General features: G+C 39.5%; 2 protein-coding genes across 6 annotated transcripts in view; one reads left to right on the top strand and one right to left on the bottom strand.

Annotated features, from left to right (window-relative positions):
- Window positions 1-11,549, top strand: part of LOC118654407 (protein FAM122C-like) — a 65,422-nt gene extending 53,873 nt beyond the window's left edge. The window contains 2 exon segments of the mRNA XM_036305735.1: window positions 7,564-7,766; window positions 11,495-11,549. Coding sequence (XP_036161628.1) covers window positions 7,564-7,766; window positions 11,495-11,549 — 258 coding nt within the window.
- Window positions 1-23,751, bottom strand: part of MOSPD1 (motile sperm domain containing 1) — a 73,947-nt gene that overhangs the window by 10,249 nt on the left and 39,947 nt on the right. For 2 of the 5 annotated variants that reach the window (XM_036305090.1, XM_036305091.1), the window contains exon 6: window positions 21,672-22,028. In XM_036305090.1, coding sequence (XP_036160983.1) covers window positions 21,997-22,028 — 32 coding nt within the window. In that variant the 3' untranslated portion in view covers window positions 21,672-21,996. Of the gene's footprint in view, window positions 1-19,548; window positions 19,695-20,548; window positions 20,629-21,671; window positions 22,029-23,751 lie in introns of those variants that run through there. The other 3 variants (XR_004966945.1, XR_004966946.1, XR_004966944.1) reach the window with 3 other exon arrangements.

The following is a 23,751-nucleotide window of genomic DNA, read 5'->3' as shown; positions in this document are numbered from 1 at the left end:
TCCAGGGCAGAAACCTTTTACTGTTTTTTGTTCACTAAGTGAACAAGGTGTCTAAACTAGTGTCTGGTCTGTTGTAGGTGGTCTCTAAGTATGTGGTGACTGAATTAATGAATAATGGAGGCATTCGCAGTCCTTCAGAATTTCGTCCCATTGTCTTTTTCAGCCTCACTCTTGTCATTCTCCTCTCTATGTGTCACTGATACGAGTGGTTTCCCATGCACATCATTTGCTCCCCCATCTCAACACTTACTCATACTCTCGCCTCTGCCCTGATAATCATGGACCTATACAAAGATTTAGCTGTAAGAATGTTTTTCATAGTTTGGGTTTGTATCAGTGAAAAATTTAAAGCAGCCTTAAAGAATAAGTTAGAGAAATCATGGTAACTCCCACTTGATGGGGGGTATATGGCAGTATCTATCAAAATTACAAATGCACATAGCCTTTGGAGTGGCAGTTCTGCTTTTAGGAGTTTATCCCACAGAGAAACTTGTTCGTGTGCCAAAGTAATATGTGTTGGTGAGTCACTGCAGTGCTTTAGTCACGCCTATTAGATACAGCAGTGACAGAACTCATTAAATTATTATGTAGAGCTATATTTATTGACGTGGGAAGATCATAATAGCTAACATTAATTCAACTTGCTATGTGTCAGGAACTGTGATGTGTTTTTATGTATTTTTATCTCATTCAATCCTCATAACAGCCCTGTGAGGTAGTTACTTAAAATAGTCCTCATTTTACACAGGAGGAAATGGACTCGAAGAACTTAATTTACATAGCCAGGGTTAGACAACTCATATAGCAAAGTTGAAATGTCTAAAATATATTATGACAAAACAGGATGTATACTATGATCCACTTTTGTAAGAAAAAAATATATATAGATATACAAATGTTTATATGTGCATATAAAAAGACTGGAAAGGAATACATCAAAATATTAACAGTTGGATGTGGGGTTGTGGGTGGTTTTATTTTCTTCTTTTGGCTTATTATTTCCTGACTTTTCTGTTAAATTTTGGGGCTGACTGGGAAAGAGTAAGTGAAGTCAGCAGGTATGAATTACTTGTGTAATTTTAAAGATGACTAAATTTTAAAAGTTTGATGGTAATATGGAACAATGGCACAGGGGAAAACGTTTTTCCATTGAGAGGAAAAACTAATGGGTGGAGAAAGCTTGCCCAGAGGGAAAGAGAATAGTCCCTGGAGTAAGTGCAGAAGACACGAAAGCCTACTGTCAAGGTCACGAGTGGAAGAGACAACCCTGGTTCCCATGAGGCTGAGGGGTGGGAGATGAGCAGGCATAAGCAAAAATGCAGAGAAACAGGGAAGCACAAGATAAAGAAGGGAGAATTGAGGGAGCTCCTGTTAGGTGACCTGTGTTCTGGCATTGATATCCATAACTAGACCCTCCACTGAGGGGTTGGGGTGAGGGTGGGGCAAGGGATCTGAGGAGAGGGGGAGGATTTGCAACAGTCCCTGAGAGTGTATGAAAGTATTGCCTCCCAGCCCTTGGGGCCTCGATAAGGCTAGCTGTCCTGGCTTTGTGTGTAGCCAGTTTCATGATCTTCTCCAGCAAAAGTTAGCAGCCTGGGAGCAGGGGGAGGGGGAAGGATGGAGAGAATGGATGGTGGAGTTTTCACAGGGCCAAGGATTGGCAGAGCAGGTGCTACAGAATGTCATGGGAGAGTAAGTCCAGGGGTCAACACTAGCACGGTAAAACGGCTGGTCATGAGGCTAACTTGGAAGGAAGAAAGAAAACCAGCATGCTACACATGACCTCTGGGAAAAGAGAGGGGAGGAAAAACAGGCTGGTGGCTGTGGGGGCCAGAGAGTAGTAGAAGGATACCCTTAGGAGGCTGACGTCAGAGGGATGAGTGCTTCTGAGTTTGTATATTGCAGTGGTCCCCTGGGGGCCCTTGAAGTAAGTGGAAAAGAGTAGCAAGGAAACTGTGGGTGATAAAAGGGCAAAGACAGCATTAAAATAACTCCTACCTTGATGGAGGGCAATTTGGCAATATCTATGAAAATTACAAATGCACATTCCCTTTCAAATAGAGATTCCTCTTTGAGGAGTTTCTGTTACAAATACACTTGCTTGTTTTTGTGCAAGATGAATGTGTAAGGTAAGTTATTGCAGCACTGTCTGTAATGGCAACAGATTGGAAACAGCCTAAAAGTTCATCAACAGTGATTTTATTAAAGTATGACTCAAAAAATGAAATGCTAGGTAACCTGAAAAAAGGAGGAAGCTCTTTATGTTTTGATATAGAATGATTTCCAAAATATTTTGCTAAGTGAAAGAAGCAAGGTGTAGATCACTGTGAGTAGTTTGCAATCTCTTTGCTAACATATGCATAAAACATCTTTGAAAGGATACATAAAAAAAACCTTAATATTAATTGCCTCCAATGAGGGAGAGCTGTTGGCTAGGTGACAGGGTTTGGAAGGGGACTTTTCACTTGTCCTTTCGTTTTGTACCTTTTTTCAACTTTATGGAAGTGTAAATTGACAAAAGTTATATATAGTAAAGGTGCACAATGTGATGTGCCTTTTGAATTTTCAGTCATTCGAATACTTTACTGAGAAAATAAAGTAACTAAAACTCCCATCATGATTTACTTCAAATAACTCAGGTTTGCCAGAATAATGGGTGGGTTTGGGGATTAAATGAAATGGACCATGTGTCAATAATTGCTGAAGGAGAGTGATGGGATATGGGCTTCATTTTTATTTGAAATATGAAATTGCCATTTTTAACTAAAAAATTGTCACATTTTGGCAATTTCACACAGTTTAAGCTAGTGCTGTTCTCATTATTTTTGTAAATTTTCCACAATATGAAAGTTTTCAAATAAAAGATAAAATGTTACCTTCCACCAGGCCTTTGCTAGAACATGAATGTACTTTCTTATCCTGGCTCTTGTATCTCATAATTGAGTGGAAATTCCCATTCCCCAATCAACTTCTCAAACAGCAGCACTGCCTCACTGATTTCCCTTTATTATGGAACCTGGTACTGTTCTCAGGATTTTTCCTATTAACAACAATCTCTCCCCATCCTGTTGTGTTAATTGGATACTACCTTATCCTTATTGCTGGTAAAGCTCATCCTGTTCTTGAAAAATCACTTCGTTAGTTTCTTATGATCACTTCACATTCTCTTCCTACCTCACAGTCTATTATTGGCAATCCTAACTAATATGGAGGTCATGCCCTTGTCCAAGTTACTTATATTTACCAATCCGGGTGCTGATGTCTCTTTATTTGTCCAGTGCACCCCAGGTTGTGAACTCCTGTATTAAGGAAAGAGACCCTGTCTTCTATGAATATCTCATGCTTACATGGCATCGGGCACATAGTTAAATGCTCAAAATATTTAATTTTTAAAAATTTCAAATACTTTCAACTTTCAGAAAATTGTATATAAAAATGGAAAAAAGAACTTTCACATACCCTTCACAAAGATTCATGTTGCTAGCATCTTATTACCTCTCTCTCTCTCTCTCTCTCTCTCTCTCTCTCTCTCTCTCTCTCTCTCTCTCTCTCTCCCCTCCCTCCCTCTACACACACACACTTTTTTCTGAAACAGTTGAGAGTAAGTTGCAGACTTTATTTCCCTTTGCCCTTCAATGTGTTTCCAAGAACAAGGACATTCTGTTATATATACATAGTAAAGTTAGCAAATTCAAGAAATATAACATTGATACTGTACACTATTATATAATATACAGATCATATTCAAATTTTGTTAATTGTCCCAAGAATGTCCTTCACTGCTATTTTATTTTTCTGGTCCATGATCCATTCTAGGATCACACATTGAATTTAGTTGTCATGTCTCTTAATTCTCTGAAGTCTCCTTAAATCTGGTACAGTCTTCAACCTTTCTTTGCCTTTCATTACATCAATACTTTAGAAGAGTACATGCCAGCTATTTTGTAGAACATCCCTTAATTTGGGTTTGCCTGATATGCCCTCATAATGAGAAGTTATGCATTTATGACAGGAGTAAAACATAAAAAGGTACATGATTGTGGGTGGTGTTAACTTTGATTACTTGATTAAGATATCTGCCAGGTCTTTCCACTATAAAGACACTTCTTTTCACTTTGTACTTAATAACTAATATATGAGAAGATACTTTGAGAGTACATAAATATTATGTTCCGCATCAAACTTTCACTCGTTTTAGGATCCATTTATGACACTTGCCTGAATCAATTACTATGGTGGTTGCCAAATAGTAAAATTTCAAAATAATACATATGCATTGATTAATATGATTCATTCATTTGTCCTACAGAAGGGACATCTCCTTCACTAGGACAGCAGCCTCTGGTTGGCTGCAAGAGTGGAGTCTAGGAGACAAGCTAGCAGCTTGGCTCTAAAATACAATGATACTTTGCAGTGTTTGAACACCTTGGATGAGGTTGGTTCTCCTGCAAGCCCCGCTGGCCTTTATCATGGCACAAAATGGACTACATGACTTTCCCAAAATAACTGTTTGCTCAGTAGATCCCATGACTGCCTTCTCTTACTATTTTCCATCAAACTTGAGACAGAGGTGGTAAATGGGTGGGAGGGTACTCTTGCCTTTCATTTTGATTTATTTGAACAACATAAAATGGAATTCAGTATTCCACACAAGCATTATTGGCCATTCTGGAGACCCACATTTTTAAGCACCAGGATGAAGGCATCATTTTTTATGTGGATTCACATATAGAAAATGAGGGCACCGTGACTACATGGAGGGCAGAAAGAAGTATGTTGTGGAGCTATTTCTTTTGGGGACTATATAACTTTCCTAGGGCTGCTATAACAAATGACCACCAACTGGGTGGCTGAAATTTATTCTCTCACAGTTCCAAAAGCTAGTAATTTGAAATCAAGGTGTGGCAAGGCCATGCTCCCTCAGAAGCCTCCAGGAAAGGATCCTTCCTTGCCTCTTCCAACTTCTGGAATTCTTAGCTTGTGGTTGCATAACTTCAAACTTGGCCTTCATCTTCACATGGTCTTCTTCCCTCTGTGTCTTTGTGTGTTCTCTCTATATATGTGTCTATATCCAAATTTCCCTTATAAGGACATCAGCCATATTGGTTTAGGGCCCACCTTAAAGACCTCATCTTAACCCATTTCCAAATAAGGTCACATTCACAGGTGCCCAGGGCTAGAACTTGAATGGGAGCCAATTTAACAGGAACCATGTCTGAAATCCAATCCATTTGAGAACACAAAATGGAGTGCCATTTTGATATAGTGCATAAGCCCAATATAATAGGGCCCTCTGTCCCTTCTGCTCATTCTGGTCTTGGTTGGCACTGCCAACATGTAAGGAAGGAAACTGAGCAGACAGAACATGCTCAGCCCCCTTGAAATAGACTTTGGACATAATTTTCAAATGATCACAAGTTATTCATGTAACCATTACATAGAAGACAATAATAGAGAACAATCCATTGTCTGTAAGGCTCTGGCCCCTGCATTCTTCATAGAATTCTCATAATTATTATATAAATAGATTTGTCACCATTTGATAGATGGGGAGAATGAGACCCAGTGAGATGAAGTGACTTCCCATAGATCACAGCTACTGATAGGAAATTCCATGCAGAGCTGAGCCATGTCTGTGAAGCATAGAGCCTGGCCCCATGGTAGGCGCTCAGTAAATATTTGTTGGCTGAATGAGTGAATGGATGACTAAATCTGCGACCATAGCTCTGTTCTTCATTTCCGGATCCATTACTCTTTCCACTGGATCACACAAATGACTGTAGACTGAAGTATGGTCTCAAGACAATGACTGGAATATAGATGTGACTTGGTCAATTTCAGATTATTTTTCTATATTTAACTAGAGGACTGGTGCATGAATTCATGCACAGGTGGGGTCCCTCTGCCTGGCTGGCGTTCGGGGATGATCAGGGCCATCTCACCCAGTCCCTATCGGGGCCAGCTGGCTGTGGGGAGGGACCACGGGAGGTTGGCCGGCCAAGGGAGGTTGGCTGTGGGAATGCACTGACCACCAGGGGGCAGCTCCTGAGTTGAGTGTCTGCCCCCTGGTGGTCAGTGTGCGTCATAGCTACTGGCCGGTCATCCGGTCATAAGGTCACTTAGGCTTTTATATATATAGATAGCCTTCTGAATTCTGTGCTTATAAGCACATCAGTCTATAATTGATTTTTTTACTCCTCCACATGTGCTAAACTGATCAAGAAGCCAATCTGTCAAGGTTCTTAAGCCACTAATTTTACTTGGACTACATATTTGTCACAAATTACATTTGTACAAAAAAAAATCCTTATCACATGGACAGTTTTATAATAACAATGTATCAAGGAAGTAAAGAATTCAACATGTTAACTTCATATCTTTGAAATGGAATGTTGATGTTCCCTTATACTTATTTCTGGATCTTCATTAACATCACTGAAGTAGCCAGGAAAGCTCTATTTAGCCTCGCCAACAAGAACTCATTAACCACATGCTGTGTGCCCAACCCTATGCTAGTTACTGTGGCGGTGGTGGGCGGGGGTTAGAGATCAGAAAGAACCTCTCTCAAGGAACTTCCAATCTAGTGAGTAATGTGGCCTTCACCTGAGAAACAATGAAGAGAAGGGTTACATTTGCTAAGCACCTGCTGGGGGCCAGAAACTTTACAAACCCTGTAAAGCAAGTATTACTCCCACTTAATAGATGAGCAAACTGTGGGGCAGAGAGGTTAGGACAACTTGCCCAAAATCACAGCTAGTAGGTGGTAGGACTAGGATTTGAACCTAGGCCTCTGTGACTCAAAATAATATGAGACAGTTTATAGTCAAGTGCTTGGTTTCATGGGCCAGATAAGATGTACTGAAGAAGTTTCAGCCAGAAACTTGGAATCTGAAAACCAAGATGGGGCCTCTAGGACAGGGGTCCTCAAACTTTTTAAACAAGGGGCCAGTTCACTGTCCCTCAGACTGTTGGAGGGCCGGACTATAGTTTAAAAAAAAAAAAACAACTATGAACAAATTCCTATGCACACTGCACATATTTTGAAGTAAAAAAACAAAACGGGAACAAATACAATATTTGTATTTGCATGTGGCCCACGGGCCATAGTTTGAGGACCCCTGGTCTAGGAGATAGTGTCAGGAAGCTGACAGTCTTCAGTAGTGCTCTCTTCCAAATCCCTTTATAACCTGCCCTTACAACCACCTATTCACACTGAAGGGCTCAGGCTCTCTCAATTCCTCTTCTGGTGTACTTGGGGAGGTGGGAAGGAGAAGCTGGTTCACATTTCTACATTCCACTCAAACTGCCCCCTCTCTGAAGCTAGCTGAATTGTTATTCTTCCAAGTCCCTGACCTCCTGGGTCAATTTCTCCATGGTTCTGAACTCCAGAAGCACAGCTCCCTCTGAGCTGAAAGGAACCTCTTTGCTTTGTGTGATGACTGGGTGCCTCTTATTTCAGAACCACAAGACAACTCTCCCTCCTTCCTATCCTTATGCTTCTATTTACATCAAAGGCATAAAAGGAATTTAACATGTTTCTGTTTTGTTTTGTTTTCATGACAGGGAGAAGAGCTGGCTCAGTCAGATGTAGAATCTTCCCAGTCTGCTCAAGGCATTATCAACCAAATAGTTGCATCCGAAACATCAGATCTGTTAATTAAAAGAAAAGAAGGGAACATGCATTCTGACTTTTTTTCCCCAATGAAGAAATTAAGCCCTAACCAGTTTGGCTCAGTGGATAGAGCATCGGCCTGCGGACTGAAGGGTCCCAGGTTCGATTCCAGTCAAGGGCATGTACCTTGGTGACGGGCACATCCCCAGTAGGGAGTGTGCAAGGGGCAGCTGATTGATGTTTCTCTCTCATTGATGTTTCTAACTCTCTATCCCTCTCCCTTCCTCTCTGTAAAAAAATCAATAAAATATATTAAAAAATAAGTGGAACAACAATAAATCTCTCTTTTAAAAAAAGAAAAAAGAAATTAAGATGGAAAAGAAAAATGTTTCCTAAGTCCATAGTTCTAACTCTCAAGAATCAAGGTGTTATAGTGTGTATGTGTGTGGGGAGGGGAGTGGGGTAGGGTTTTCTCAAAATAAAAATTAGGTAAAGGAAGGCTTTTATAGAGCACTTAAAAGAAATGCAGGATTGTGCTTGAGATGTTTTTAACTTTTTATTTTGAAATAATAAAAATAAAATTCTTCTTATAGATTTATAGGAAGTTGCCCAGTCTTCCCAATGATTACATCGTATGTAAATAAAGTACCATATAAAGACCAGAAAATTGACATAGGTACAATGTGTGTGAATAGCTATTTTATTACATGTATAGATTTGTGGAACCATCACCACAATCAAGATACAAAACTATTCCATCATCACAAAAATCACCCTGGTGTACCTCTTTATAATCACACCCACCCCAACCATCCATGAACTCTGGTAACCATTAATTTGTTCTCCATCTCTATAATTTTGTACTTTAAAGAGTACAATTTGCTTAAGAAAGGATTGGCACCTCTAGTTTTCATAGAATCTCAGGCTTGAATTCGTGAATTCTTCAGCCCAATCTCCTGTCCCATGCCCAGATTCCCTCTACAATATCTCTTCCAAGTGTCCATACAGCCCCTACCACAAACCAGAACCTTGATTTTTGGGGAGTGTTAAGGTATTTTATACAAAAACTTTAGAGCAAGAACATTGTTTGCTTCCATACACTTATTCAATAATTAGCAAAACTCTTCAGAAATTCTTTAACTGTAGATTAAATAGTCTTGCCTTCAACAACAGGGACCTTTCAAATGTAAGTGGTTCATATATGGAATTTATTTCCTGGGCTGATTGTGTGTGTGTTATCTACATATCTACAATGATCATTCTTTGAGGTAATCTGAACTGGAGCCCAAATCCCCTGGAGTCCAACTCCTAGGACTCCCTTGTGGGAAAGAGCTCTACAGGGCCCTCTAGAGCCCATAACATCATAAAATATTGACTGAAAGTCATGCTAAGGCCAGGTAGGGCTAGCAGAAGTGAAGCCACGGGGGTTCCATGGCTCAGATTAACTTGGAATCCCTATCCTCTTCTTCTCTGGACTGTTCTGCAATCTTTCTTCTTTGCACAAACTTAACTTGCTGTTCATGTCACAAAGAACACTGTACTCTCAACTGGATAGCAGCACATACACAAATCCACTCAGACCTTTGAGGATGTGCCCTTTAGAAGAAATGACTTCAAACAAATGGTTCCCTTTAAGAGCCAGCCCCAGAGGTAGAGCTACAGCGGATATCTGACTTTGGGCCAGTAGACACTACAGTTTAGTGAATGTTCTCTTCCTTCTTGAAGTCAGAGCAATGGTGCTCCAGCTCCCTACTTTCTGAGTAGGGGCCCCTGCCTTCCAGAACATTCATCGCTTTCCCCTGCAACAGCCATGCTGTTGGTCCACAGGTGAGGAGAGGATGAGGAGCAGTGTGGGAGGGAAAGAGAAAGCATCTAGCTAGGTGCCCTACATCAAATGCCACTGCTCTGGGTCCACATCACAGCTTACAACCCAAAGGCCTTCAATATGCATGAAGAACGCAGCTACTCATGTCTCAACGTCTTTTATCTCGCCAAATAACCCAAGTAGAATTTGTAATTTCCAAAGTGAAGATATTTCCAACTGATTTAATAATCCTGAGATGTTATCAGCTGCCATGGATTTTTAAGGGGATAATTATGTGACTACTTGTGTGCTGTCTTTTTCTTCCACCTGTGGTAAACGAAAGGAAGACAGGACAGGTTATGGTCTGGGTGCCAATTTTGGCCCTGCCCTTCTTTGCTGAGCAGCCTTCTTGTGGATGCCAAGTAACTTCAACTCTCAGAGCCTCAGTTTCTTCATTTGCAAAAGAGGTATAAATAATAACTGCCCTCTTAACCTTACAAAGATTAGAGAAATATATCTTAGAAACGTCATTGTAAAAGTTTCAGAGGAAAATATAGTGATAAAACATTCAAGTACAGTACTAAACCTGGTTAAAATTTTTTTCAATGTTTACAAAAACATTCTTAAAATAACTCAAAATGTTGTCTATTTTGCCATATATGGCTTTTTTGGCCTATTTTGAGTCAATTTTTAGTATTAATTATATTTTTTATTTTTTTTAATATATTTTATTGATTTTTTACAGAGAGGAAGGGAGAGGGATAGAGAGTTAGAAACATCGATGAGAGAGAAGCATCGATCAGCTGCCTCCTGCACACCCTCTACTGGGGATGTGCCCACAACCAAGGTACATGCCCTTGACAGGAATCAAACCTGGGACCCTTCAGTCTCCAGGCCGACGCTCTACCCAGTGAGCCAAACCAGCCAGGGCATTACTTGTATTTTTTAGCATGATGGCAAAGTTAGCCATAAACTATTATGAAATCTGTGTTAAACAAAAATAAAATTCCACGACTAAAGTCTGTTTTAAAAGAAAAGGTTAATATTGAGTCATATGCTATCCAGAAGGTTCTGGGGCATGAAGTCTAAACCAGCAGCAGCATGGCCAGATGGAAAAGACAGCATGCCCTTTGACCTGGAGTTGCAGGCTCTTTCATATCTTGTTTTGGAAAGGAACGATGTAAGTTGTTTTGAAAGAATTTACATTGGCTACAGATAAGGTGGGCAGAAAAGGTGAAGCAGAGGCAGGTTTACGGTGAGTGCACAGTTTGTAAGGGAGAAATATTTACTATTGACTGGCTACAGGCCACAGTCCTGAAAGTTCATGCATATGCAGGATGCTATGGCACCTAGTGGTCAGTTAATAGATGCCAGAAAATTGATTCAAAGCTCCCACATATATTCAGGAATGTGAGCAATTCTTGTTAGTTGCCCCACAGCTATTAACTGCTTAACTATTCTTGTTCCTTTCTTACTCTCCAGCTGCTGTAATTTAGAACATCTCAGAATTTTTCTTTGGTCATTCCGTTTATAATGTGGGATTTTAAAAAATGTGGAATAAAGTGATCCAAATACCTATTTATAAGGCAGAGATGATACACTAGGAGTTTGATTTCACACATAAAGGCAATTAGCTTTGTTTAGCCAGTAGGTTTACTACTTTTCAGGATTACTGTTTCACAACAGCAAGTTGTATCTGGGTCATCTGGTTGTAAGTAGAAAGTGAATCATAACCACTGTGACAGTCGATCACAGGACAGTTTGTGTGCCTTTTCACCTGGCCTATTTGTGTGTCTATGTGTTAGGGCAGGTTGCCCTGAACAGGATCCCCGGGGCTTTGAGTTGAGAACTTCATCAGGTTCCTGATAGAGTCTAATTAATCATCAAATCAGTTCATTGTCATGCTGATCCAGTAATGGAGGTCCCTAAAGTCATTAGGGCAGCAGAGAGAAGGAAATGGCCTAATCTCCCAGGATTAGAGGGGAGAAGTTCCTAAAATCTAATGAGTTCCTGCTAAAGTGGGGCATGCTCCAGGAATTATGATTTTTCTCTTTCCCTGTAATACCCCTTTCAAAAAGCTACCCAGAAAACAAAAGGGCCTATTGCATTGCCCAGCAGTACTCAGGCATTTAAGGCTTCCTTCTCAGTGTAAGCAATTCACGCTTGCACAGAGCTATATATGTAGACTTAGACCCCCCCGGCTGGTTGGAAAGTGAAACAGCAGCCAACTACCTGCCCTTCCTGCCTATCTACTATGAAACTGGGTGGTTGGTTTTTTGTTTGTTTGTTTGTTTGTTTGTTTGTTTGTTTTTTAAATGCATTTACCAGTTATTTTGGTTTACAGCAAAACCTTTTGTTCTGGGAGAGCTGTGGTTTGCAGTTTGGTTCATATTTGGATCAACAGTCACTGTCAAGGGGAGTGAGTTTGATAATTGCTCCAGTTTGTTTGTTTTCCTGACTGCTCTGAAATATTTAGCTATCTACATGATACCATAATAACTTCTTGAAAGTGAAAAGATCTTTCAGTGGAGCACGTGATTGCTTGCATCACAGCAGCTTGGTTTTCTGTTATTGTTGTTACTAGAGGCCCGATGCACGAAATTCACATAAGAGTAGGCCTTCCTACCCCCGGCTGCCGGCACCAGGCTTCCCTCTGTCACCTGGGACTCAGGCTTCCCTCCAGCTGCCAGCAGGCACCGGAGACCCTGGCTTCCCTCGCAGTCCTGGCTTCGTCAGGAAGGTCGTCCGGTCTAATTAGCATATTATGCTTTTATTATTATAGATCATCAAGATGACTGGTTGTTTTGAGTAAACACATGCTACATATCCTTTTCTGAGTTGCCCCACAAATGAACTCCCTAGCTGGGAGACAGCATGCTATAAGTGGTTAAATAATAAACTCGGAAGCCAGACAAATCTAACTTTATTAAAAGCAGTGAAATCTTAGAATGGCCAATAATATCTCTGAGCTTTGGTTTTCTCATCTATAAACTGGGCATGATAATATCTGCCTTGAGGTGTTGTTGAAGGATTGTTAGGAGATTATTTTAAGTGTTTACTCTGGGCCAGTCAGTCAGTGCTTAAGAACTTTTAATGCACATACAGATCTTGTTAAACTGTTGACATGATTCAGTAGGTCTGGGGTGAAGCCAGAGAGTCTTCACTGTCAATAAGCTTCCATGCTGCTGGTCCACAGGTCACCACTTTGAGTTGCAAGGGTCTAGGTATCAAGTGCAAAGTGCCTAGCACAGTTAGTACTTAATACATGTCACCCAAAAATAATTTACTCACTTAAAAATTACTGAAAAGATGCTCTAGCCAGTTTGGCTCTGTGGATAGAGTGTCGGCCTGTGGACTGAAGGGTCCAGTGTTTGATTGTGGTCAAGGGCATGTACCTTGATCCATGGCCCCAGTCAGGGTTCGTTCAGGAGGCAACCAATTGATGTATCACTCTCACATTGATGTTTCTCTCTCTCTCTCTGTCTCTCCTCCTCCCTTTCCCTCTCTCTAAAAATCAATGGAAAAACACCCTCGGGTGAGGATTAACCAACACACAAAAATTACTGAGAAGAAACCTTTTTTTCCCACATAAGTAATACCTGTCTGCCTATAGCTATGTTCTTACAGTCTTTACAAAATGTCTCTTTGAAACTGGCCATGGTTAGTAATTTCTGAAGGCAGGTAATGGGTAAACGAGAGAGGTTCATTACACTATCCTGTCTGCTTTTGTACATGTTTAACAATTTCCATAATAAATTAATTTTAAAAAGAAAACCCCAATAAGATTTTTAGGGCAGCGAAACTATTCTGTATACTAGAATGGTGGATACATGTCATTATACATTTGTCCAAACCCATAGAATAATGATAGCGAACCTATGACACGCGTGTCAGAGGTGACATGCAAACTCATTTTTTTGGTTGATTTTTCTTTGTTAAATGGCATTTATATAAAATAAATATCAAAAATATAAATCTTTGTTTTACTATGGTTGCAAATATCAAAAAATTTCTATATGTGACACGGCACCAGAGTTAAGTTAGGGTTTTTCAAAATGCTGACACGCTGAGCTCAAAAGGTTCGCCATCACTGCCATAGAATATACAACACCAAGAGTGAACCCGACATATATGATGGACTTTAATAATGATGTATCAATGTGGGTTCATCCATTGTAACAAACGCATCACTTCGGGATGTGATAGTCGAGGAGGTTATGAATGTATTTGAGAGGGCAGGGATATATGGGAACTCTCTAGTTTCTGCTCAACTTTGCTGTGAGCCCAAAACTGTTCTAAGTAATAAAATCTATTAAGAAAAAATCCCACCAACAAACAGAAAACACCTGTTTCCTAGCAGCCTGAAAACAGTTTAGGCCAGTGGTCGGCAAACTGGCCCCTTGAGTGTGGCTCTTCCACAGAATACCATGAGCGGGCGCACACGTACACTGCGATTGAAACTTTTTTTTTTTGCCCATGGCAACTGAGGACACAGTTGTCTTTTTCAATCGGGAGGGAGTCTCAAGCTCCCGACTGCTCAGAACTCCAGTTCCAGGCGAGTCTCTGGGGACCCAGACTCATATGGGGATAAACTGGACTGTCTGGCATTGGTCGGAACTCGAGGGCAGCTTTCTCTGAGGTGCTTGCAGTGATTACCAGGACACTGAGACACGGGGCCTCTTAGGTAGGACTGAGGAGCAGCCACAGCTGCTTGCTCCACCCTGTTGGTCCCCTGAGACCCCGCCCCACCCAAGCTGTGTGCAGAGGCTTTTGCATATGAAAGGCCTGACCCTTTGCAATCTGAAAATTACCTAACAAACTGCAGCTGGGTCAGAGAGACCCAAAACTTCCAAAAGAAGGCCCAAGGCCCCACAGAAGCTTGCATTGCTTCACAGCTGGGCTTCATCTGGGCACCTCCAAACCCCAAACAAAGAAGAGGAATCTGAAGATCTCTCCATAGCTCCTGCTGGTAGCCTCAGGCAGAGGCTAAATTAGCACCTCCTTAGAGATCCAAGAGCCAGTGTACCCAGTGGTCAGAGTGGGACCATCCAGATTACAACTCCTCAGATCCATAAGGGACACACTCAGGGGGCAGACTCAGTGAGCACCAAAGCCCCACTGAAGCAAGTCTTGCCCCATAAGAGTGTCTCCAGCACAGAAGTTCTCCCACTGCAGACACAGCTGATTCTCACAGCCAACTGGCCTGGAGGTCAGTTCCTCCCAGTGATACCTACAACAATCAAGGCTTAACTACAACAAGACTGTGCACACAGCCCACAAAGGGGTGCACCAAGAGTGTCCACCTCAGGTAATTGGGGAGGCTGAGCCACTGGGCCCTATAGGACACCTAGCACAGAAAGCCACTCTATCAACACAGGGAAGCATAAAAAATGCGGAGACAAAGAAACAGGTCACAAATGACAGAAATGGAGGAAAGCAAACTACTAGATATAGAGTTCAAAACCACACTTTTAAGGTTTTTGAAGAATTTTCTAGAAACCGCTGATAAATTTAGTAAGACCATTAATAAGTCTAGTGAGACCACTGATAAATTTAGTGAGACCCTCAAGAAATCTAGTGAGACCCTCGAGGTTATGAAAAAGGACCAACTAGAAATTAAGCATACACTGACTGAAATAAAGAATATTATACAGAGTTCCAACAGCAGACTAGAGGATCACAAGAATCAAGTCAAAGATTTGAAATACGAAGAAGCAAAAAACACCCAACCGGAAAAGCAAAAAGAAAAAATAATCCAAAAATATGAAGATAGTGTAAAGAGCCTCTGGGACAACTTCAAGCATACCAACATCCAAATTATGGGGGTTCCAGAAGAAGAGAGAGAGCAAGATATTGAAAACCTATTTGAAGAAATAATGACAGAAAACTTCCCCTACCTGGTCAAAGAAATAGACTTACAAGTCCAGGAAGCACAGAGAACTCCAAACAAAAGGAATCCAAAGAGGACCACACCAAGACACATCATAATTAAAATGCCAAGAGCAAAAGACAAAGAGAGAATCTTAAAAGCAGCAAGAGAAAAACAGTCAGTTACCTACAAGGGAGTACCCATACAACTGTCAGCTGATTTCTCAACAGAAACTTTGCAGGCCAGAGGGAGTGGCAAGAAATATTCAAAGTGATGAATACCAAGAACCTACAACCAAGATTACTTTATCCAGCAAAGCTATCATTCAGAATTGAAGGTCAGATAAAGAGCTTCACAGATAAGAAAAAGCTAAAGGAGTTCATCACCACCAACCCAGTATTACATGAAATGCTGAAAGGTATCCTTTAAGAAGAGGAAGAAGAAAAAGGTAAAGATACTAATTATGAACAACAAATATGCATCTATCAACAAGTGAATCTAAAAATCAAGTGAATAAATAATCTGATGAACAGAATAAACTGGTGAATATAATAGAATCAGGGGCATAGACAGGGAGTGGACTGACTATTCTCGGGAGGGAAAGGGGTGTGGGGGTGCGGGAAGAGACTGGACAAAAATCGTACACCATGGATGTGGACAGTGCGGGGGGGGGGGGGCGGGGTTAAGGGCAGAGGGTGGGGTGGGAACCGGGTGGCGGGGAGCTATGGGGGGGGGGAGAAGAACAACTGTAATAATCTGAACAATAAAGATTTAATTAAAAAAATAAAAAATAAAATGAATAAGCCACACAAAGGATAGGAGAAAACTAAAAAAAAAAAAAAAAGAAAAGAAACTTCGTGGCTCATGCCACGGGGCCAAAGAGCTGCATGTGGCTCTCGAGCCACAGTTTGCCGACCACTGGTTTAGGCTAAAGATCCAGTTTACCTAGTATACAGTGATTAGCTCCAAAAACCTGTTCATTAGGAGAAAGGTTTCATTTCAATTCCTTACCTTGCCTCTTATGACATGATTGTGTAAAAGTAATTTATCCTTCCCAGGGTTTAGCACATTTTTTCCCTTACCATTAGCACAGCTCACACTTCAGTTTGTCCAGATGGATTTTGCATTGTTTTTCTCTACCTTGGTGGACTAAAATCTGTCTACATGCTCATGAAATCATTTTATTTATTGAATCAGAGCTTTTCCCCACCTACCTGGATCACATCCTAATCTTCCCAGCGTGTGGTTTCATTAAGTCTGTGATTCACAAAGCAATCACCCAGCTAATTGGAAAATGCATTCAGTGGACTGAACATTCCCTTCATCATCTTCCTACTGGATTCCATTTTTATTAGGTACTGAGCTGACATAGCCCAGTGTAGGTGTCACTTTAAATTTTGGACAGCTTTTGATTAACCAAGTGACAGGGGCAAATCAGAGAGAAACTAAATGAACAAAAATAAAGGAAACAGCCAGATTTGAGTTTGATCTATTTGCATATTTTTTCTCTTGGTTATATAAAGTGTCTCCAAACTAGTGTCCCAATTGATTCCTTTTTTTTCTGCCTATGGCTTATTTAAAGGGTCTTTGATGTGGTAACTGGATAAGGCTTCATCTCAAAGTCTGGGTCAACTCTTTTTCATTTTGTTTGGTACTTAATCCTGGAGAGTAATGTTCTGCTCTGGTATGTTGTTTATCACTTCCAGACTATAGGTGTAGCAAATATTTTCCTGATGAAATAATCACTAACTTGACATTCTGCTACTGGGATAATACAGCTAGGCTCTGTAGAGAATCTTCTAGTGTAGCTGCATGGTCCCAGTATCACCATCCTTCTAATCATTATAAATTGTTCCCTTTAGGCATGTTCTCTCAAAATAACAGGGCTTTAGATGCTACTTGAAGTCTTCAATCTCTTTCATAATAGCAAAGTTTTGAAACCTCAGCATTCTATTTCCGTTTTCATGTTGAAACTCTGGAGGTGTCTTCTGGGCAGCTGCTATATAGTTTTTCCACTCACTTGTTTGGTGAATGAAAATATCTAGGAGACACTCATTTCTAGAATCCCATCTAGAAACCTGAAACTTTACATGCTGACTTTGTATAACTCCTTCTGAAGTGGACTCGGGTGGCAAAATTGTGGAGGCCTAACAATTTTGAGGTGGCAGAAACACCTGCAGTTACAGATAATTATAGCTATTGCCATGGCTCTTGCTGTACATTGCCTGTTTGCTAGATCCTTTTTTAGGATGAATAATAATTGTTTTCATAATGAAAACTACCTTTTCACTTTATCCTTGATTAACCTTTGTAATACTTGTGGCCCCTTAGTAAGCTCGGTTCTTTCCTCACTACCCTATGTTCAGCCCTTTTAATCATGGCAGGAAAAAGTTTTCTTTCTGGTAGACAGGTAATAATGGCACACACATTGCAGTCTCAAATATCTCCCTAGAAACTATTTCAAAACAACTCTATGTCGTGGCACATGCATCCTTGCCTTTTCTTATGAACCCAACTCTTTTCCATATATAAGTCAAACCTACCCTTTAAAAGCCAGCTCAGGTACCCCAACTCCTACAACATTTGTAGGGTATGCCACGCACTTCAGCATGGAATTGGATCAAAGGCTGTCTAAATTCCATTTCCTTTTCTGCCCTTCCCCAACACCACCACACACTCAACTGTGAACTGCAATCTAGACAGTGCAGATACACAGTGTATGATCACTTGCCAGGCACCCAGTTCTTATTGATTACAGCCTGTCAAAATGCAGCATTGTTTTGAATTAAAGGGCAAGACTTAGTGAATTGAATTAAGTAATCTCTAATAGGAAGATTCAAGTTTTATGATTCTAGGAATCTACTTTGGCAATTAATTTTTGTGGAGGCCCTTTTATAAAACTGGAAATTACATTCAGGAGAGAAGAAAAACAACTTCCAAAGGGAAACACTGATTGCAAATTTAGTAGTTGATATGAAATACTGCTACTGAGTCATCAAGAATTAACCTCTTACAAGATTATATGAGAATTAATAATGCCACATTTTTGGCTAGCACCTTTATTGTTTTGTTTTTTACACTTATGTATTTGCATCTGTTTCTGTACTTCTGATTCTTTTCCACTGGTCTATTCATGGGCAAATATCACACTGTTGGAATTTTGGGGTTATATATTTTAATATTGGGAAAATTTCCTCCTTTACTCTTCTTTTGAAGAGTTTTCATAGCCATGCCTATTTCTCCACATGAATTCTAGAATCAACTTACCTAGGTAAAAAAAATACCAAAACCACTTGGTATTCTTATTGGAATCATGTTAAATTTATATAACTTAGAAATAAGGGAAATTTTTATGATGTCAAGAATATACATATCTAAGAATATGCCAGATGTCTTCCATTTGTTCAAGTCTAGTTTTGTGTTTACAAGAGTATCTTATAGTTTAAAGATTTTGGGACTTTTTAAAGATTAAACCTAAGGCTTTTTAGTTTAAGTTTTTGCTATTATATTATTAAATCTCCTAACTGGTGTTTGTGTGTATACATACATGTATCCATGTAACCTTGGGGTGGGGTAGAGTTTTCTATTATTCAAAACACAGAAGTCATAAAAGATTAATAAATTCAACTACCCCAGAATAAATTTTGCATGCTAAAGACACCATAAGCCAAGTCAAGAGAAAATTATAAACTGAAAGGAAATATTTGCAACTCATATCACAAATAGCTCCTACAAGTCAATAAGATAAAAACTCACCCACCCACCAGAAAGCAGGGGTTGCGGGACAAAGGATGTGAATAAATTAGTCTATGAAAAGATATACTCAACCTCACTTATAAGTTAATAAAAATTAAAACTACACTGAAATACCATTCCTCATGTATCAGATTGGAAAACACATGGCTAATGAGACTATGAAAGAACAGGTACTCATGCATTGCTGATAGAACTGATAAAGGAGGAACTGGTAAAACGCATTATGCTACATGCCTTATAAGAAAATACTACGCAGCTGTAATAAAAAGAATGAAGACATTCTTCAATTAATCATATAGAAAGTTCAACTACTGATATAGTGTTAAGTAAAAAAAATGCTAGGTGCAGTATTTAAAACATGCTACCATTTTTACATAAAAGCATATAAAAATAAGAATAAGGTTTCCCCCACTATCAGAAACTATTCTCATTTTTACGCTTTTAAGAAATTGCATCCCTATGAAACCTTTCAAAAGCTGAAATGGTGTAAAGCAAAGAAGCAATTACCTTAAGACACATCTTGCTAATGGGTGCAAGATAATAAATCACACATGCTCAGAGGTCAAAGCTATGGCGGCTTGATGCTGACATGCTGAGTATAATTCCCAGGTAAGGAGCTTGGTGGGGTCCACTCTTGCTGCTCCGGGTACATACTGCAAAACAAACATTGAACACTATTTTTGCTTTTTGCCTTTTTCATAAAAGCAAAAATCCTTTTTAGATCTTTTGGTTAAGGGAAACAAGTATTAAGTAATTCTTTTGTAAGAGAAGTGGCATAAAGCAAACTTTCCAAAAGCAGGGAATACCAGCATATATGTATTTGGATAAAGAAACAATACCATGTTTAAACTAATAAAAGTGGTCACTTGTGATGAGTGGACAGGGAATGGGGTAGACAAGGATGAAGAGGAGTAACTTTTCACTATACACCTTTTTTATTTTTGAAGCACATGACTGTTACTTTTTCAATAATTAAAAATAGTAGCTGCTTTGGTAAATTAAGATAAAAATTTAAGATATTTAAGCTCACATGTTTTGCTCATTTTTTTCTATTTAACCCACAGGAATAGGAGATAGTTTAGGAATTAGGAGAGCTAAAACTTTTGAGTTCCTCAGAGTAACCCAAATAAAATGTGTAAATCAATGTGAAACTTGTGTCTCCATTTTCTTTTATTTTTAAGTAATTTATTTTTATTACAATGTGTTATCATACACACACATGCGTGCACATGCATGTGCACACATACCCATACACACGCGCGCACACACACACAGGACTTAAGATGGACAGAGAAACAAGGATAGCCTCCAAACAGGTTTTTTTACAAAGTTCAAAATAGATTACATTGACGTTTATGTGCTTTCCATTCATTACACAATGTACAGACATGATCCGTTTAATGATTTATGCTCCCCAAATGGTTAAACCAATCAGGATTTTCTATGAAAGAGTATATGTAAAAGCTTTTACGTTAGACGCAAAGAACTGTTTCCTGCTAAAACCAACCTCAGGCGTACATTTTGTGTTTACATATACTCCTTGAGAATACTACAGTAGCAGTGCATAAGTTCATTCTGTAAAAAGATCTGAAAAAAGAATTGAGACTCTTAATGCATTGTGCTCTCAGATAAAAATCCTAAGTATGACAGTAACAGTTAAAACTGCATATATGTGTTAGAGATCAGAAGATGCTATAAAGAAATGTAAATAGTTGTGCTTCGGGGACTTTTTCATAAAGTTGTTTTAATAATAAATATAAACTTAAAAATGTCTCAGTGACTGATATAAAATAGACACAGATTTCAAGGATTCTCTATACTTGGCTTAGAGTTTAAAGGTGAAAAATCATCTCCACATAAACCATCCGGTATCTGGTAATCCCAAACTGGCCTAGTCTCCTACAGTCAGGCAAGAGGCTGGGGAGAAAAAGATTTTTCCTCCTATTAACATAAAGCATTATCCAAAGCAGGGGTCCTCAAACTTTTTAAACAGGGGGCCAGTTCACTGGCCCTCAGACCGTTGGAGGGCCGGACTATAGTTTTAAAAAAAACTATGAACAAATTCCTATGCACACTGCACATATCTTATTTTGAAGTAAAAAAACAAAACAGGAACAAATACAATATTTGTATTTGCATGTGGCCCGCGGGCCGTAGTTTGAGGACCCGTGATCCAAAGGTAAAGCCAAGGTGAACCACTAACTAAACACATGCCTACCTTCCTTTAGATTTCTTAGACCAAATAAGAGAGGTCAGCCTACTTTTATGAGGTTTAAAATAACCCCACATGTTTGGTGTCTGGACCACAACCTATTCTGTAATTCAGAAGATGAATTAAATATGTCCTGTCTTCTGTGAGCCCTAGAATAAGCATGATTCCTCAATACTTTGTGCTTTATAAAAAACCCTCAACACATTAACTGTAAAACTCTTATTTCAGAAACACCATGGCAGCTGTTTATAATAGAAGCCAAGGTATAATTTACATAGTAATGTTGATGTTCGTAGCAAGGAAATAAATGTACTTTTATTTTTAGGCTAGTCAGTTTGCTGTTTTAGGCCTTTAACTAACTTTGAAGGACACATGAGCCTAACAATTAAAGTAAATTTAAAATGAATTAGAAAAAAGATGAGAAAATAACAAATGTTTTAATTAAAGTCTTTTGCACAACAGGTTTAGATATAAAAAGAATTTCTTCAAAGAATTTCCTCGGTGTCACTCAGAAGCATCCTGGTGTGTTGTTGGTTTTTGTTTTTTTGTTTTTTAATAACATAATGTGCTGGAGTCCTTTGAATAAAATTATAAAGTAATTTAAAATATATATTATATATTTATAATCACTGTAAATCATTCAATAGTTTATAGCATATTAATGGAGTGAAATAGAGATAAAAGGCAGTCCACATTCATATTTTCAAGATAAATTTACTTCAGAAGTCAATTGAATTCCTTGCTCATGTTCTAAATATAGCCATTGTGATAAGACCTGAAAGAAAAGAAAATGAAGAACAGTTAAAGACATGCATTTTACAAAATTTTCCATTCAATAAGCAATTGTTTAGCCCTCAATGAGCAAATAAAATACAGCACATAGGCAGGTACTCTACCCAGAGCCTGAAGTCAATTTGAATTTAGTTGATATCATACAGAAGAAATCCAATTTATAGCAAAGGGCAGTCACTGGATATATTTAATGTCTGAGCACAGCTAATGTTTTAACCATCAAATATACCTCCCACTTTATCCAATCACTTCAGTTATATAATAATAGCAAATGTACCATTAAAGTGTCAGTAAAGCCAGTTGACTTCATCCAAAAAAAGAAAGTAACTTTGTGGGCCACAAAGAGACAGAAGCATGGTACTCCTGAAGAGATATCATACATAAAACCATAAAAATTTAATAAAATGTTCAGTCCTAAATGAGTGGTTCAAAACCACAAATGTGAAATGAAGTACAGAGAAGGAGAATAATCATGTGGGACTGGGGCAGTCAGAAAACATACCCCAAAATGTAAAGCTGAAATAAACCTAAAAGATGATCAGAAAAGATACAGAACAATGATATGGGCAGACATTCAGATGAGGGAAGAGTAAGGGCAAGGGCATGGAGATAAGACTGGGACTCTTGATGAGCTTTCTGGGGATCAATAAATAACCTAACCACTCTAATTAAGGATTTATGAGTAGCTCAGAGAGATCTCAGACAGTGTATGGAACATCTTAAATGCCAAACTATAGATTTATATTTCATTTTATAGACTATGGCAGGGGTGGGGAACATCCAGCCAGTGGACCATATAAGGCCCTTGAAATCATTTGGTCTGGCCCTGCCAAGGCATTAGGGTTACTTAATTAAATGTCTGACCAAATACAACAGGCTAATTTATATATATATATATATATATATATATATATATATATATATATATATATATATATATATAAATATAAATATAAATATATACATATATATATATTGATTTTTTACAGAGAGGAAGGGAGAGAGATAGAGAGTTAGAAACATCGATGAGAGAGAAACATCGATCAGCTGCCTCCTGCACATCTCCTACTGGGGATATGCCCGCAACCAAGGTACATGCACTTGACCGGAATCAAACCTGGGACCTTTCAGTCCACAGGCGGACGCTCTATCCACTGAGCCAAACCGGTTTCGGCAACAGGCTAATTTTTAAGTTGATACTTTTGTATGGCCCAAGAATCTATAATAATAAAAGTGTAATATGCTAATTAGACTGGACATCCTTCCAGACGACCTTCAGGGCTGTGAGGGAAGCCCGGGTCCTGGGTGCCAGAGGGAAGCTGGGGTCGGCAGCCGGGGGAAGGAAGGCCTACTCTTGCACAAATTTCTTGCATCAGGCCTCTAGTCCTATATAATAAAAGCCTAATATGCTAAATGTCCAGTTGTCCGGTAGGCATTCAACCAATCAAAGTGTAATATGCTAATGATATGCTAAGGCCATTCAACTGCTCCCTATGATGTGCACTGACCACCAGGGGGCAGACAATCAGTCGACCAGTCGCTATGATGTGCACTGACCACCAGGGGGCAGACGCTCTGCCCGGTAGGTTATCTTGCTGCTAGGGTCCAGCCAATCGGGACTGAGTGAGATGGGCTGGACACACCCTGTAGCCCTCCCGTGGCCCCTCCCAGGCTGGTCAACCTCCCATGTCCCTCCCTGGCCCCGA

This window comes from Myotis myotis, unplaced genomic scaffold (genome assembly GCF_014108235.1).
Source record: "Myotis myotis isolate mMyoMyo1 unplaced genomic scaffold, mMyoMyo1.p scaffold_m19_p_4, whole genome shotgun sequence".
Taxonomy (NCBI): Eukaryota; Metazoa; Chordata; class Mammalia; order Chiroptera; family Vespertilionidae; genus Myotis; species Myotis myotis.
Note: the sequence above shows the minus strand (reverse complement) of the source record. Positions and strands in the feature narration are given on the sequence as shown.